General features: G+C 35.7%; 1 protein-coding gene across 4 annotated transcripts in view; it reads right to left on the bottom strand.

Moving 5' to 3' along the window:
- CPNE8 (copine 8) overlaps positions 1-18,921 on the bottom strand; it is a 276,946-nt gene that overhangs the window by 18,451 nt on the left and 239,574 nt on the right. For all 4 annotated transcript variants that reach the window (XM_061416467.1, XM_061416469.1, XM_061416468.1 and 1 more), the window contains 3 exons: positions 18,597-18,778; positions 13,667-13,794; positions 1,656-1,758 (listed from right to left, as the gene is read on the bottom strand). In XM_061416467.1, the coding sequence (XP_061272451.1) occupies positions 1,656-1,758; positions 13,667-13,794; positions 18,597-18,778 (413 nt within the window). The remainder of the gene's footprint in view (positions 1-1,655; positions 1,759-13,666; positions 13,795-18,596; positions 18,779-18,921) is intronic.

Genomic DNA, 18,921 nt, shown 5'->3' with positions numbered 1-18,921 from the left:
ATGCATGCATGCTAAGTTGCTTCAGTTGTGTTTGACTCTGTGCAACCCTATGGACGGTAGCCTGCCGGCCTTCTCTGTCCGTGGGATTCTCCAGGCAAGAATACTGGAGTGGGTTGCCAGTGCCCTCTTCTAGGGGATCTTCCCAACTTAGGGATTGAACCCATGCCATTCTTGCATCGGCATGCAGGTTCTTTACCAATAGGGTCACCTGGGAAGAAAAAGTAGTACTCTATCTCATTTATAGTTATGGTTAGGAAAAGCAATTTTTATAGTAAATGTGTGACTACAATGATAATTATAGAAAGTTATTATTAGTATGATTAAATAATTTTATGCTAAGACTATGAGATCCACCAGCAGAAAGATGGAACAATATAGCAACCACATCATCAGGTCGTTGAAATATGAATAATTGTTCTTCAGTACATGTCCTATTAGTTTATTTTTTATTTTAAGTTTTTAAAAAATTTTAATATTGGCCGCCATAACACGTGTAAAGTGATATCTAACTGGGGTTTGGGTTTGCATTTTCCAAATATTAGTGATGTTGAGGCTCTTTTAGCTTGTTGATCATTTGTGTATCTTCTTTGGAGAAACACCTTTCAAGTTTTTTTTTTTAACTTTTTCTTTTGTATAGGAGTGAAAGTGAAAGTGTTAGTTGCTCAGTCATGTCTGACTCTTTGCGATCCCATGGACTGTAGACCGCCAGGCTCTTCTATCCATGGAATTCTCCAAGCAAGAATCCTGGAGTGGATTGCCATTCTCTTCTCCAGAGGATCTTCTTGACCCAGGGATCAAACCAAGATCTCTTGCATTGTGGGTAGATTCTTTACCATCTGAGCCACCAGGGAAGCCCAATATAGCCAACTAACAATGGTTTCAGGTGAACAGTGAAGGGACTCAGCCATACATATACATATATCCATTCTTTCCCAAACTTCCTTTCCATCCAGGCTCCCACATATTATGCAAGATAGTGTGCCACATAATGTGCAAGCTTTTACCTCTCTTTCATTTTGTGTTTGGTTTTGCTAAGTATATGTCTATAGAAATTTGATTTTTCCCACATGTAACTAGTTTTTCTCACACAAACAGCTAATTATATGCTAGTAATAATTATGTCATTAATATGCCATTAATAATTATGAAATATGATAAACAATCTTTCATACAACCATTTTTACTAATGTCTACTTTGTGTCAAATACTGCTCAACTTGAATATAGAAAGGTAAGTAAAACCAGATATAATTTTATAGATTGCAATCTAATAAATATAGATTTTATAGATTATAGTCTAATAAAGAAGACAATCAATTAATCATAAATGTAGCACATAATTAGAAACTAGTCCTCACCCAGTTCTATAAACATAGAAATTAGCACAGTTCTCCTGTAACTGAAATGCAAATATTAATAAATATTCTGTACAAATTGTAAGACTATATACATTAAACTAATAAACACACTCATGCACATGAAGTTGATGATATTATTTATTTTTATTTATAAAAGAGTTGTCTAGATAATGCACTGGCTGCAAAGGCATGGGCATTTTGTTTCACAGTTAAGTCAACTAAGAAGACTTCAGTTAATTAACCTAAGTAGCACCATGCTTTCATTTAGCCAGCCCAAGACAGAATGACTCCTACTTACATTAACTATGGACTCCTTAGTTTGAGCCATATCTGAGATAACACCATCTGTCACAATTAGGAGCACAAAATACTGGGAGCCATCCTTTACGGAAGCAGCATATCTGAAAGGCAAATAAAAGGTAAACAATACCCAAAATAAAACAGTTTCTCTCACATGATAGCTGCTAAATATAATTAGGAATAGTCAACACATCTGTTAATCTCAAGAAAATATTTAAACATTTGTTAGGAGCCTATATCATGCAAATTCTCAAGTATACAGTTTTTTTCCCTCTGAAATAGCACACTAGAATAACAGCATGCTGCTAGAATAACAGCATACAAGATATCACACTAGAATAACAGCATACTGGATGCTGGCACACAGAAATGCTGGGAAGCCTTAGAAATTCATTCACTAATAAAAGGTGAGCTGGAAGGTATGTTACCACAGAGGAATGGCTATGGCTTTTGGAAATAGACATCTTGTCTAAGCAACACATAATGTGTATGATCTTCTACATAAATTGCATAAGCTACCTAAACTTTATTTTCTTATCTTTAAAATCAAGATAATGCAACTTTCTATTGTTAATAAGGAAATTTCATGTATGGTAGTAAATATTTATACCGTTATACACTGGTAGATTTTTATGTATGTTAAATTATATAAATGATTTTTCTTGTTTTGGAACTAGATAGCAGTGATGATTGCATAACACTGTGAAAATGCTGAATGTCATTGAACTGTAAACTTTAAAATGGTTGGTTTTATGTCATGTGAGTTTCACCTTAATTAAAAAAATGCAACAGAAGAAAAGAAATACTTTTTGCAAAGCTATAGTTCTAGGTCTTTAATACATGTTAAATTGATGAAAGATGAGAAGGAAAATATAAAAAACAAAGGCAAAAATTAGGCATGTAATGAGAACATATTCTAGTACTTCTGTACTCTACTGCAGAATTCTCACCAAATAATACTAGAAATAAACAGGAGAATTTTACTACTATATTTTCTCTTTTTTTCCATTTTGTTCTCCCATTCTGAGTATCTTGATGATATTCTCAATAGAATATGTTTTATGACTTTTAGTACATAACTAGTATAATGGTCATATCTAGTAATGAAGAAGCATTATGGTGCTCATAGAGGACAGTTTATAAAAAATCATCAAGTAAATCACAGAAAAATTATTTCAATGAAATATCTGTTGATTATCAATGGAAATCAGTACCTGATGGACTCTATAATAATAAAGTTTGAATACACTGTGGACAAACCAATGGCCTAATAGATCAGGGCAAAATTTATTTCTTGTAAAGCAGAATTAATAACTATATGAACAAGAAACACTACAACTTTGCCACAGACAAGAGAAACTAATAATTACACATCTGTTAATAAAATGTATGGTAATTTTATAGACTTATGAAGAGAATACAGTCTAAGTGACAGTTTCATACACTATGGAACCAGTTCTACAATATATAGTCAAAAATGCTCCCACAATGTTGAACAACTGATCTTGACACTAAGACATTTGTATTAATGTGACAGTAACATAAGCAATGGAAAATCCAAAGTATGAACCTACTCTCCTACTTTATATTAAAATTTTTTTTCTTAAGAAATAGGATAATGTCACTTAGGAGTTAATTAAAAAAAAAATTTAAGTACTCATTATTTTTAAAAAGCATTTTTTACTGACTATTCCTCAAAAACATAAGGTTTATATTTCATGTGATTAACAGGAGGAAGCTCTATACAGTAGCAAAAACAAGAATGGGAGCTGACTATGGCTCAGATCATGAACTCCTTACTGCAAAATTCAGGCTTAGATTGAAGAAAGTAGGGAAAACCACTAGGCTATTCAGGAATGACCTAACTCAAATCCCTTATTATATGGTAGAGGTGACAAATAGATACAAAGGATTAGATCTGGTAGAGAGAATCCCTGAAGAACTATGGACGGAGGTTCACAACTATACATGAGGTGGTGACCAAAAGCACTGAAAAGAAAAAGAAATGCAAGAAGGCAAAGTGATTGTCTGAGGAGGCTTTACAATAGCTGAGAAAAGAAGAGAAACAAAAGGCAAGTGAGAAAGGGAAAGATATACCCAACTGAATGCAGAGTTCCAAAGAATAGCAAGGAGAGGTAAGAAAGCCTTCTTACATGAACAATGCAAAGAAATAGAAGAAAACAACAGAATGAAAAAGACTAGAGATCTCTTCAAGAAAATTGGTGATATCAAGGGGATATTTCATGCAAGGATGGGCATGATAAAGGACAGAAACAGTAATCACCTAACAGAGCAAAAGAGATTAAGAAGAGGTGGCAAGAATACACAGAACTATATAAGAAAGGTCTTAATGACCTTTAAGGTCATCATGGTTATCCAGTGATAAACCATGATGGTGTGGTCACTCACACAGAGCCAGACATCCTGAAGTGTGAAGTCAAGTGGGCCTTAGGAAGCATTACTGCAAACAAAGCTAGTGGAGATGATGGAATTCCAGCAAGCTATTTCAAATCCTAAAAGGTGATGCTGTTAAAGTGCTGCACTCAATATGTCAGTAAATTTGGAAAACTCAGCAGTGGCCAAAGAACTGGAAAAGGTCAGTTTTCATTCCAATCCCAAAGAAGGGAAATGAAAAAAAAAATGTTCAAACTACCATACTATTGGGCTCATTTCATATACTAGCAAGGTGATGCTCAAAATCTTTCAAGCAGGCTTCAATAGTATGTGAACCAAGAACTTCTAGGTGTACAAGTTTGACTTAGAAAAGGCAGAGGAAACAGAGATCAAATTGCCAACTTTCACTGGATCATAAAGAAACCAAGAGAATTTCAGAAAAACATCTGCTTCTGCTTCATTGACTATGCTAAAGCCTTCAACTGTGTGGATCACAACAAACTGTGGAAAATTCTTAGAGATGAGAATACCAGACCACTTTACCTGTGTCCTGAGAAACCTCTGTGCAGGTCAAGAAGCAACAGTCAGAACCAAACACGAAACAACAGACTGATTTAAAATTAGAAAAGAAGTGCAATAAAGCTGTATATTGTCACCCTGCTTATTTAACTTATATGCAGTGTACATCATGAGAAATGCAGGGCTAGATGAAGGACAAGCTGGAATCAAGATTGCAGGGAGAAATATCAACAACCTCAGATGTGCAGATGATACCACTCTAATGCAGAAAGTGAAAAAGAAAGAGACTCTTGAAGAGGGTGAAAGTTGATAGTGAAAAAGCTGGCTTAGAAATCAACATTCAAAAAAGAAAGATCACAACATCTGGTCCCATTACTTCATTGCAAATAGAAGGGGAAAAAGTGGGAACAATGACATATTTTCTTTTCTTGGGCTCCAAAATTACTGTGGGCAGTGACTGCAGTCATCAAATTAAAAGATACTTACTACTTGGAAGAAAAGCTATCACAAACCTAGACAACATATTGAAAAGCAGAGACATCATTGCCAACAAGGTCCATATAGTCAAAGGTGTGGTTTTTCCAGTAATCCTGTACAGATAAGAGAATTGGACCATAAAGAAGGCCAACTGCTGAAGAATTGATACTTTTGAATTGTGGTGCTGGATAACCCTCTTGAGAGTCCCCTGGACTGCAAGGAAATCAAATCAGTCAATCCTAAAGGAAATCAACTCTGAATATTTATTAGAAGGACTGATGCTGAAGCTGAAGTTCCAATTCTTTGGCCACCTGATGCTAAGAGCTGACTCACTGAAAAACACCCTGATACTGGCAGGAGGAGGAGGGTCAAAGGATGAGATGGTTGGATAGCATCACTGACTCAAAGGGCATGAGTCTGAGCAAACTCTGGGAAATAGTGAAGGATAGGGAAGCCTGGCACCCTGAAGCCTATGGGGTCTCAAAGAGTGGGACATGAGTTAGTGACTGAACAACAATAACAATAAATGGTAGAGAGAGACGCTTCTATGAGTTCAACAACAGTATGGCTTTTATGATTTTCATACCAAATTATGCTTTAAAAATGGCGAGATGGAGTATAAAAAATTGAGTATTGTGTAATATAAATATTACTCTAGGTGGCTTAATTGATCTCTTTTTGGTGGGGGGGGTATTATTTACCTTTTGAAAATTAATTTTCACTGGAGTGTAGTTGATTTACAAGGCTGTGTTAGTTTCTTTCTGCTGTACAGCAAGATGAATCAGTTATACATATATTCACTATTTTGTAGATTATTTCCCCATGTAAGACATTGAAGAGTATGGAGTAGAGCTCCCTGTGTTATACAGTAGGAAATGGCAACCCACTCCAGTGTTCTTGCCTGGAGAATCCCAGGGACGGCGGAGCCTGGTGGGCTGCCGTCTACGGGGTTGCACAGAGTCGGACACGACTGAAGTGACTTAGCAGCAGCAGCAGCATTACAAGTTATCTACATTATATATAGTAGTATGTAGGTATTAATCCAGATATCCCAATTTATCCTTCCCTCACCTTTCCCCCTTGGCAAACATAAAAGTGTTTTCTACATTTGTGACTATTTCTTTTTTAAATAAGTCCACTTGTACTATTTTCTATTTCTAGATTCCACATATAAGCAATATCCTACAATATTTGTCTTTCTCTGTCTGATTTACTTCACTCAGTTTGACAATCTCTAGGTCCATCCACGTTGCTGCAAATGGCATTATTTCATTCTTTTTCATGATTAATATCCCATTATACATATGTACCAAATCTTCTTTATCCATTTCTCCATCAATGGATATTTTGGTTCCTACCACGTCCTGGCTACAATGAACACTGGGATGCAGTTATTTTTTTGAACTACAGTTTTCTTGGATTATATGCTCCTGAGTGTGATTGCTGGATCACACTGGTGATGGACAGGGAAGCCTGGCATGCTGCAATCCATGGGGTCACAAAGAGTTGGATACGACTGAGTGACAGAACTGATTACTATTTTCAGGTTTTTAAAGGAACCTCTATACTGTTTTCCTTGGAAGGAAAGTTATGACCAACCTAGACAGCATATTAAAAAGCAGAGACATCCCTTTGTCAACAAAGGTACATCTAGTCAAGGCCAGTGGTCATGTATGGATGTGAGAGCTGGACTATAAAGAAAGCTGAGTGCCAAAGAATTGATGCTTTTGAACTGTGGTGTTGGAGAAGACTCTCGAGAGTCCCTTGGACTGCAAGGAGATCCAACCAGTCCATCCTAAAGGAGATTAGTCCTTGGTATTCATTGGGAGGACTGATGTTGAAGCTGAAACTCCAATACTTTGGGCATATGATGTGAAGAGCTGACTCATTTGCAAAGATCCTGATGCTGTGAAAGATTGAGGGCAGGAGGAGAAGGGGACAACAGAGGATGAGAGGATTGGATGGCATCACTGACTCAATGGACATGGGTTTGGGTGGACTCCGAGAGTTAGTGATGGCCAGGGAGGCCTGGCGTGCTGTGGTTCATTGGGTTGCAGAGTCAGACACGACTGAGTGACTGAACTGAACTGATACTGTTCTGCATACTGGCTATACCAATTTACATTCCCACCAACAGGGTAGGAGGGTTCCCCTTTTCTCCACACTCTATTTAGCATTTATTGTTTGTAGATTTTTTTTTTTGACGATGACATTCTGACTTATGTGAGGTGATACCTCATGGTAGTTTGACTTGAATTTATCTAATAATTACAGATGTTAAACATCTTTTCATGTAATTTTTGGTCATCTGTAGGACTTCTTTGGAGAAATGTCTTTAGATCTTTTGCTCAATTAAAAAAAATTTTTTTTTTGTATTGAGCTGCATGAGTTGTTTATACATTTTTGAGATTAATCCTTGGTCAGTTGTTTCTTTTGAAAATATTTAATCCATTCTGTGGGGTTGTCTTTTCATTTTAAGGTTTGCTTCACTGTGCAAAAACTTTTAAGTTTAATTGGCTCCTATTCATTTATTTTGGTTTTTATTTTCATTCCTCTGGGAGGTGGATCAAAAAATCTGTCTGCAACATGTCAAAGAGTGCTCTGCCTATGTTTTCCCTAAGAGATTTATGATATCCAGTCTTATATTTAGGTCTTTAATCCTTTTTTAATTTCTTTTTTTATATAGTGTTAGAGAATGTTCTAATTTCATTGTTTTGCATGTAGCTGTCCAGTTTTCCATTGGACAGCACCACTTATTGAAGAGACTCTTCTCCAGTGGATTTTCTTGCCTCCTTTGTCATAGATTAGTTGACCATAGGTGCATGGGTGTATCTATGGACTTTCTATTCTGTTTCACTGATCTATATTTCTGTTTTTGTGCTAGTACCATATGTCTTGATTATTGTAGCTTTCTAGTTTAATCTGAAGTCAAGAAGCCGTATTCCCTCAGCTCTATCTTTCTCAATATTGTTTTGATTTTTAGAGATATTTTGTGTTCCCAAACAGTTGTAAATGTTTTTGTTCTAATTCTGTGAAAAATGCTATTGCTAATCTGGCAGGAGTTGAATCTATAGATTACTCTGGGGTAATATAGTCATTTTGATGACACTGATCCTTCCAATCCAAGTACATGGTATAGTGCTCCATCTGTTTGTGTCATCTTTTAATTTCTTTCTTCAGTATCTTATAGTTTTCTGAGCATAGGTCCTTCAATAGGTTTATTCTGAGGTATTTTATTCTTTTTGATGTGATGGTAAATAGGATTGTTTCCTTAATCTCTCTTTCTGATCTTTCATTGCTAGTGTATAGAAATACAAGGCATTTCCATGCATAAATTCTGTATCCTACAACTGCACCAAATTCATTGATGAGCTTTGGTAGCTTTTTGATAACATCTTTAGGATTTTCTATGTATAGTATCATGTCATCTGCAAACAGTGACAGTTTTAATTCTTATTTTCCAATTTGGATTTCTTTCATTTCTTTTTCTTATATGATTGTTTTGGCTAGGACTTCCAAAACTATGTTTAATAAAAGTGGCAAGATGGACACCCTTGTCTTGTTCCTGATCTTAGAGGAAATGCTTTCCATTTGTCACTGTTGAGAATGATGTTTACTGTGGGTTTGTCACACATGGCCTTTATTATGTTGAGATATGTTCCCTATGGTTTTCCCAGTGATCATGTACAGTTGTGACAGAAGGTCCAAAGAATTGATGCCTTTGAATTGTGGTGCCGGATAAGACTCCTGAGAGCCCCTTGGACAGCAAGGAGATCAAACCAGTCAGTCTTAAGGGAAACCCTGAATATTTGTTGGAAGGACTGATGCTGAAGCTGAAATGCCAGTATTTTGGTCATCTGATGCAAACAGCTGGCTCATTGGAAAAGTTCCTGATGCAGGGAAAGATGAGAGCAGATGGAGAAGAGGGTGTCAAGAGGATGAGATGGCTGGATGGCACTGATGAAATGGACATGAACTTGGCAAACTTTGGGAGATGATGAGAAGCAGAGAGGCCTAGTGTGGTGTAGCACATGGGGTTGCAAAGTGTCAGACATGACTGGGTGACTAAACAGCAGCAACAACTTGTTCCCTGTATGCTCACTTTCTGGAGAGTTTTTATAAAAAACTACTGTTGAATTTTGTTAGAAGTTTTTTCTGAGTATCTACTGAGATAATCATATTGATTTGATTTTTCATTTTGTTCATGTGGTGTTATCACATTGATTTGTGCATATTGAAGAATTCCTGCATCTCTGGATAAATTCCACTTGATCATGGTGAATGATCCTTTTAATGTGTTGTTGGATTTGGTTTGCTAGTATTTTGTTGAATATTTTTGCATCTATGTTCATCAGTGATACTGTCCTATAATTTTCTTTTTTGTAATATCTTTGTATGATTTTGGTATTAGGGAGATGGTGAGCACACAACTTAGGAGTGTTCCTTCCTCTGCAATTTTTTGGGAAAAGATTGAGAAGGATAGGTGTTAATGCTTCTCCAAATATGTAATATTAGTAGAATTTGACTGTGAAGCCATCTGGTCCTAGACTTGTGTTTGTTGCATGTTTTCTAGGCACAGTTTCATTTTCAGTATTTGTGACTGGTATGTTTATATTTTCTGTTTCTTCTTGGTTTAGTGTGGAAGGTTGTAACTTTGTCCATTTCTTATATGTTGCCCATTTTATTGGCATATAGTTGCTTGTAGCAGTTTCTTATGATTTCTTTGTATTTCTGTGGTATTGGTTATGCTCCTTTTTCATTTCTAATTGTATTGATTTGAGTTCTCTTCCTCTTTTCTTGATTAGTCTGGCTGAAGTTTATCAAATTTTACCTTTTCAAAGAACCAGTTTTTAGTTTCACTGATCTTTGCTGTTGTTTCTTCTGTCTCTATTTCTGTTCTTTATTATTTCTTTGCTTCTACTAACTTTAGGTTTTGGTTTTTCTTCTTTTTTAGTTGTTTTATGTGTAAGGTTAGGTTCTTAATTTGACATTTTTTCTTGTTTCCTGAGGTAAGTTTGTACGGATTTAAACTCTAACTTTCTTTTACTCACCATTTGCATGGAAAATCTTTTTAACCCTTTGCTTTCAGTCTGTATGTGTCCCTAGGTCTGAAGTGGGTCTCTTGTAGACACCATAATATGGGTCTTGTTATTGCATCTATTCAACCAGTCTTTTGATTGGAGGCTTTAATCTGTTTAAGGTGTCTATCCATATGTATGTTCCTATTGCCATTTTCTTAATTATCTTGGATTTTTTAAAAACTTTTTTGTATTGGAGTATAGCCAGTTAACAAACAATGTTGTGATAGTTTTAGGTGAACAGCAAAGGGACTCAGCCATACATGTATTTCTTCCCTTATTTTTTCGTTTTCTTCTCTTGTGGTTTGATGACTATCTTTAGTGTTGTGGTTGGGATACATTTCTTGGGAGTGTGTGTATCTACTGTAGATTTTGGTTTGCTGTTTCTGTGAGGTTTTGATATAGTAGTCTATATATGTTCAAGGTTGCTTTAAGTTACTGGTGTTCTTCTTGCCTTGAGAAGTTCCTTTAGCATTTGTTGAAAGCTGGTTTGGTGGTTCTGAATTCTCTTAGTTTTGGCTTCTCTGTAAAGCTTTTGATTTCTCCACTGAATCAAAATGAGAGCCTTTCTGCATAAGAGTATTCTTGGTTGTAAGTTCTTCCTTTTCATCACTTGAATTATATCATGCCACTCCATTCTGACCTGTAGAGTTTCTGGTGATATATAAGTTGATAACCTCTTGTGAATTCCCTTTTATGTTATTTATTGCTTTTCTCTTTTTACTTTCAACATATTTTCCTTGTCTGTAATTTTTATCAATTTTATTAATATGTATCTTGGCATGTTCCTCCTTGGAATTGTCCTGTATGGGACTCCCTGTGACTTCTTCACTTCAGTGTTTCCTTTCTCATGTTAGAGAATTTTTCACCTACAATATCTTCAAATGTTTTCTGACTCTTTCTCTTCTCCTTCTGGGACCTCTATAATACAAATGAGACCCCAAGGCCACTGTGACTGTCCTCATTTCTTTTCATTCCTTTTTCTTTTTTTTATTGAAGTATAATTGACTTACAGTGTTGTGCCAGTCTCTGCTGCACAGCAAAGTGACTCTGTTATACACATTTAAACATTATTTTCTGTATTCTTTTTCAGTATGGTTTACACAGACTACTGAGTATAGTTCCTTGCACTATATATTAGGACCTTGTTTTTTATACATTCTTTTTTTAAAAATTCTGTTCTGAGGTAGTGATTTCCGCTACTCCATCTTCCAGCTCACTTACTTGTTATGCTCCCTCATCTTTTATTTTTTCTAAACATAGAAAATCACTGCAGATGGTGACTGCAGCCATGAAATTAAAAGACGCTTACTCCTCGGAAGAAAAGTTATGACCAACCTAGATAGCATATTCAAAAGCAGAGACATTACTTTGCCAACAAAGTAGTCAAGGCTATGGTTTTTCCAGTGGTCATGTATGGATGTGAGAGTTGGACTGTGAAGAAAGCTGAGCACCGAAGAATTGATGCTTTTGAACTGTGGTGTTGGACAAGACTCTTGAGAGTCCCTTGGACTACAAGGAGATCCAACCAGTCCATTCTGAAGGAGATCAGCCTTGGGTGTTCTTTGGAAGGAATGATACTGAAGCTGAAACTCCAGTACTTTGGCCACCTCATGCGAAGAGCTGACTCATTGGAAAAGACTCTGATGCTGGGAGGGATTGGGGGCAGGAGGAGAAGGGGACGACAGAGGATGAGATGGCTGGATGGCATCACCAACTCGATGGACGTGAGTTTCAGTGAACTCCGGGAGCTGGTGATGGACAGGGAGGCCTGGCGTGCTGTGATTCATGGGGTCGCAAAGAGTCGGACACAACTGAGCGACTGAACTGAACTGAAACATAGATATATTTTATTGAAGCATAGTTGACTTACAATGTTTCAGGTGCACAGCAAGGTGATTCAGTTATACAAATTCACGTATATTATTTTTGAAATTATTTTCTATCATAGGTTATTATAAGATATTGACTATAGTTTCCTATACTATACGGTAAACCTTTCTGTTGCTTGTTGCATATCTATTTTTTAATTAGAAATCTAGCATTTTATTAATACTAAGTCAAATAAGTGGAATCAAAATATCATAATTTTTTTAGTTAGGCAAAAATTCATGTTTTCTAAAATTTATATACATTATACATATTTATATGCATGTGTACAAAAGTGATACAAGGTCAATACATAGAAATCACTTGCATTCCTATATACTATCAATGAAAAATCAGAAAGAAAAATTAAGGAATCAATACCATTCACCATTGCAACAAAAAGAATAAATTATCTAAGAATAAATCTACCTAAAGAGACAAAATAATTGTATACACAAAATTATAAGACACTGATGAAAGAAAAAAAAGATGACAAAAACAGATGGAGAGATATTCCATGTTCCTGGGTAGGAAGAATCAATATTGTGAAAATGACTATAATACCAAATGCAATCTACAGATTCAACACGATCCCTATCAAATTACCAATGGCATTTTTCACAGAACTAGAACAAAATTTTCACAATTCATGTTGAAACACAAAAGATCCTGACTAACCAAAGCAGTCTTGAGAAAGAAGAATGGAGCTGGAGGAATAAATCTTCCTGACCTCAGACTATACTACAAAGCTACAGTCATCAAGACAGTATGGTACTGACACAAAAACAGAAATATAGACCAATGGAACAGGATAGAAAGCCCAGAGATAAACCCGCACACTTATGAGTACCTTATTTTTGACAAAGGAGGCAAGAATATACAATGGGACAAAGAGAGCCTGGACAAAGTAGTGCTGGCAAAACTGGACAGCTACATGTAAAAGAATGAAATTAGCACACTTCTTTCCACTATACACAAAGATAAACTCAAAATGGATTAAAGACCTAAATGTAAGACTGGAAACTATAAAACTTTTAGAGGAAAACACTGGCCGAACAATTGACATAAATCAAAGCAAGATCCTTTATGACCCACCTCCTAGAGTAATGGAAATAAAAACAAAAATAAAAAAGTGGGCCCTAATTAAACTTAAAAGCTTTTGAATATCAAAGGAAACTACAAACAAGGTGAAAAGACAACATTCAGAATGGGAGAAAATAATAGCAAAAGAAACAATTGACAAAGAATTAATTTACAAAATATACAAGTCCTATATATCACTGAAAGGCATTAGTTGTCTTCATAAATTCAATCTCTTATTACTTCTATGTTGCTATCGAATATAATCTTAGATATGAGTGATTTCACAATTGAGATTGTGATCGATATCGCTTTCATGGATGCTTATTCAAATAATAAAATTTTTTTCCGGTTGAACAAATATAGGTCCTAACATAAGCCAGTGTATAGTTTTCATTTGATATTTTGATATAAAGTTCTTATTGAAGTATCATGATAGCTCAATGGAGATTCTTTTAACTGTATATCTTTTCCTTCACTTTCTCGGAGGTAAATTATTAGAAAACAACTTGCATTTGTGGAGCCATGCCAACAATAAAATTATGATTTCATTCTGGTCCAGCACACTAAAATAAACAAATTATTTACTCACCTTGCTACATGATTAATTACAGGAGCAAAATTGGTTGGCCCATACAGTTGCACAGATTTCAGACTCCTATAATAAGCTTCCATGACACCATCAATGCCATTACAGTAGGGGTTTTGGGGGTTCCCATTCTGTAGAAAGTTACAGCAAAAACAGGAAAAGAATGAATAATGTCTATAAAAATAATCTAAAAAAGAGGACAACACATGTTGATATCCATAAAGCCTTTTTCAAAGAAAACTCAGTTATATATATATAATAGCAAATAATAATAATAAATTGAGTAATCAACAATAGATTATAATATATCAATATTAAATAGATTGTGATATGTGGTAATGTGCAGTCATTAAAAAACTTTAAAAAACTTCAGTTCAGTTCAGTTCAGTCGTTCAGTCATGTCCGACTCTTTGTGACCCCACAGACTGCAGCACGCCAGGCTTCCCTGTCCATCACCAACTCCAGGAGCTTACTCAAACTCATGTCCACTGAGTCGGTGATGCCATCCAACCATCTCATCCTCTGTCATCCCTTCTCCTCTAGCCTTCAATCTTTCTCAGCATCAGGGTCTTTTCCAGTGAGTCAGTTCTTCGCATCAGGTGGCCAAAGGATTGGAGTTTCAGCTTCGGCATCAGAACTTCCAATGAATATTCAGGACTGATTTCCTTGAGAATTGACTGCTTGGATCTCCTTGCAGTCCAAGGGACTCTCAAGAGTCTTCTCTAGCACCACAGTCCAAAAGCATCAATTCTTCAGCGCTCAGCTTTCTTTATAGTCCAACTCATACATCCATACATGACTACTGGAAAAACCATAGCTTTGACTAGACAGACCTTTGTCAGCAAAGTATGTCTCTGCTTTTTAATATGCTATCTAGGTTGGTCATAGCTTTTCTTTCAAGGAGCAAGCATCTTTTAATTTCATGGCTGCAGTCACCATCTGCAGTGATTTTGGAGCCCCCAAAAATAAAGTCTCAATGATCACTGTTTCCATTGTTTCCCCATCTATTTGCCATTAAGTGATGGGATCAGATGCCATGATCTTAGTTTTCTGAATGTTGAGCTTAAAGCCAACTTTTTCACTCTCCTCTTTCACTTTCATTAAGAGGCTCTTTAGTTCTTCACTTTCTGCCTTAAGGGCAGTGTCATCTGCATATCTGAGGTTATTGATATTTCTCCTGGCAATCTTGATTCCAGCTTGTGCTTCATCCAGCTCAGCATTTCTCATGATGTACTCTGCATAGAAGTTAAACAAGCAGGGTGACAATATACAGCATTCACATACTCCTTTCCTGATTTGGAACCAGTCTGTTGTTCCATGTCCAGTTCTAACTGTTGCTTCTTGACCTGCATACAGGATTCTCAGGAGGCAGGTCAGGTGGTCTGGTGTTCCCATCTCTTTAAGAATTTTCCACAGTTTGTTGTGACCCACATAGTCAAAGGCTTTGACATAGTCAATAAAGCAGAAGTAGATGTTTTTTATGGAACTCTCTTGCTTTTTTGATGATCCAACGGATATTGGCAATTTGATATCTGCTTCCTCTGTCTTTTCTAAATGCAGCTTGAACATCTGGAAGTTCCTGGTTTACATACTGTTGAAAACTTCAGTATCTTCAGGTACAGGGTAATGAGTAATTATATCTTCAGGTACAGTGTAATGAGTCATCAAATATCATTGTGAGCCATGGCATTCCACAATCAAAAGTGCTAAATTGGTAATACGGGGATATTTACCCTTTCTTTTTCCACAATACCTATTCCTACACATATTTCAAATAAAAAGATGGGGTTTACCTTAGATCCTTTTGATTGTTTAAAGCTCAACTTCAACATTTGTGCCAGCCTCAAACTCACCAATTAGGGATTCAAAATTTTTGTTAAAGAGCTCTTGTAGGGAAAAAGCAATTGGCCATGATGGCAATGGTCAGGTTCTCTTGCCCCAGGACCTCTTGCTTTTGCCTCATTTCATAAACAATGACTTTCCATGGTTATGTAACATCTGAGATCATTTATAGCACTGTGCCTGCATGTCATGATGTACTCATTTGGTCATGGACCACTTTTTTTTTTCTGTAAAACTATATAAGCTCTACCTGAAAAGCCCTTGCAGCTGTGTTATGGCTGTGTCTGCTGAGTCAATCATCAGAGAATACAGCATGGCTGCATTATGGCTGCCGCACCAGCCATTAGAGAATAAACGTGTCTGCAGTTCCTATGGCTCTTTGAATCTTCTTCCAGTTTCCTTGCTTGTACCTTACCTACCCCAGGTTCAGTGAACAGTGTGAATAGTGAGACACTTCCCTTGCTATCTGAAAGATTATTTGAATTCGGTTTGATAAACATTAACGATTGTTAATATATATATCACAAATTCTTACCATGGAAATGTGAAGGTTTGGTAACATTAGGTAGTACACTAATTGCAAGATTGACATGGACTGAAGTTTTTCTATTTGCCATTTTCAGCATCTGCAGTTATATATTGTAGTTATTTAGGATGAGGTTAACACAAAAATTAAATGGAGTACTATCTCTCCAAAGACCCACTTAACCTTTGTCTGTCTTATTCAAGAAAAAAGTGCTTTGAAAAAAGTTAAAGTCATATAGTTATTAGGTAAAATTAAAGATGAAGCATTATCATCATCACTTTCTCAATTTTAGAAACTATTTTTCATAAATTTAGAGTGTGACCTTCTATAAATATTTGAGTTCGGTTCAAAGAATCATTTAAGATGCAAAGAATAAAAAGTCTCTCCTTTGCATAGGTTTGGTTGTAAGGAATGAATATGGAGGCAGGAAAAACAGAAAAGGAGAGAATTAGATAACAAATGGAAAAAAATCATACACAAAGGTGAGGAAAAACTTGTGGAAGGAAAATTAATATCATTTAGTTTAGCGTAATTATTATTTTTTATTATTCCTTTCTTAAGCTTTAAAATAGTCAGGACCTTTTTCCTGAGGCACACAAGACATAGGATCACATGAGTGATTTTTGTGGTCTTATAAATTTCTGGGAAATTTTAATTCTCTAGGACACAACAAAATTGCAACAGATATTCATTTTTTATATGACATTGGGGGTGGTAGTATATGGGCTATTTCACAGAAGAAAATTAAAACCTCCAGCAACCTTTCCCAAAATGGGGGTGATAGAACAGAAAAATCAAGAATACATATGGGAAAAAAATTAAAATACAGCTCTTAAAATATATTAAAGAAGATAAAGTCTCATCATATAGGAGGTTCTGGAAGTGTGTGTGTGTGTGTGTACATAATGGGGCTCATAAAGGACATATCTAAGAGGTGCTATTATTATAGATGCTTTTATAAAATGTGGTTTAGTAGTGGTTAAGAACAAAGATTCTATAATAAGACTGACCTGGGTTCAAGTCCTGTCTTCTGGAAACCTGATTAAATTCTGTGACTCTGGGCTAAATTATGCAACTCCTGGGGGTACTCTTTTCACTGTATTTAATATGAATGGCTCTTGATAGTAGTGTGATGTGTCAACTCATCTCATGACATACCTATCAGACAAGAATTTTATGAAGATTGTACAAGAAATGAGCATAAAGTACCTGGCTCGATACTCAGTAATTAGTAAATAATTAAATTATTTGTCTATTCTTCTTGCAGAACTCAAAAAAAAAAAAATCCCATTATGTTTTTTTTGTAACAAGAATAAAAACAACAAAAAATACCTACAAAAATTGTTGGGCATAGAAGACTTTAATTTCACAATATATAGAGTAAAGCAAGGAGGCATTTCTATTAGGAAAATTTAAATTTTTTCCAAAATGATATCTAACCATTCCCACATAGTTTTTCCCATTATTTTTATAAAAAAATGCAAGCGAGAATAAGGCTGATTGGGCCTATAAGCACTATCTGTGTGAAGTTTATTTTAAAGGTAGAATACAGTACATTGCTTATTTGTAATCATACAACAGGAGTGGATTTATGTAAATTAAACATTAATTAGATAAATATTTGAGTCACATCTACTCCATTATATTGAAAACATAATTAATTATACCTATAATTATTGCTTTACATTTGAAAAATAATAATTCTGCCAATAACTGATCCTTTATATTTGAAAAGAAATGACACTTTGGAAGATGGAAGAATAAAGATAGCTACTCATTCTTTGATACCTTTCCCCTTGAGAGGTGAAGGTTACTTCCACTACCTCGAAAGTGGGCTGAACTTAGTGACTTGCTTGACAAAAATGAATGTAGGAGAAATAACTTTCTGAGACTTCTAAGTCCTTGAAGTTTCTTCCCCAGCCTTTTAGAATATCCACTCTGAGAAAGCTGATTGCTGTGTAAGAAATATGACTACCTTGAGATAGTAGCCCACAAAACCACATTGATAAACTGTATGTAGAAAGAAGGAAAGATGCCTAGAGAATCCAGGTATTTTAGCCATCCTAGCTGTAGGCATTAGTCATGAGCAAATGAGACATCTTAGTGGATGTACTAGCTCCAGGAGATATGACATGAAGAAAACCAAGGAATCCAACCAACAGTCAGAATGGAACACATATATGGCTCCAGTAGAACAATTCCAGCCATATCTAGCCAAGCAAGGCATCCCAGGTGTGGCCCAGGTATCTTGAACAAACGTACCATTCTCTTGTACTATGCTCAAATTCTTGACCCACAAATCATGAATATAATGGAAGGTCTTACGTAGCAACCAAAAACCAGAATAGGTTTTAAATCATATGCACTTTAGGTAGACTTGTTGCTAATTTATTTGTGTTTTTTCCATTAATATCACACTTCTAAATCAATCATTTACCAAACTGAGCTGATTGTATAGTTATAAGAAGTTGCTACCTGAGTAATTAAGCATAAGCAATGAACCTATGAAAAGATCCAAAATACTATTTTTTTTCCAAAATATCAATTATTTCCATGTATTCTTACCAATGCAAACTCATGAGATATCCTTCCATCTGGAGGCAGTTTTGCACCAAAACCTAAAGCTGGGAACATTTTATCACTGTCATAATCTTGAACGATTTCTCCCACTGCTTTCAGTGCCATACCATAGGCATTCAGTTGATAAGGATTCATGTAGTGGAGAGAAGTGGGCTGGGCAGGGTTGCCTGATGAAAGAAAAAAAATGAAAACATGAGAGATCATGCTAAAGGTATAATTTTTAGACATTTTTCTTGATATCTATTTCACATTGAAATATCAATAATATGTTTTTCTGCCTACATTCATAATGTGTTAAATATTGGGTTGG

This window comes from Bos javanicus, chromosome 5 (genome assembly GCF_032452875.1).
Source record: "Bos javanicus breed banteng chromosome 5, ARS-OSU_banteng_1.0, whole genome shotgun sequence".
Taxonomy (NCBI): domain Eukaryota; kingdom Metazoa; phylum Chordata; class Mammalia; order Artiodactyla; family Bovidae; genus Bos; species Bos javanicus.
Note: the sequence above shows the minus strand (reverse complement) of the source record. Positions and strands in the feature narration are given on the sequence as shown.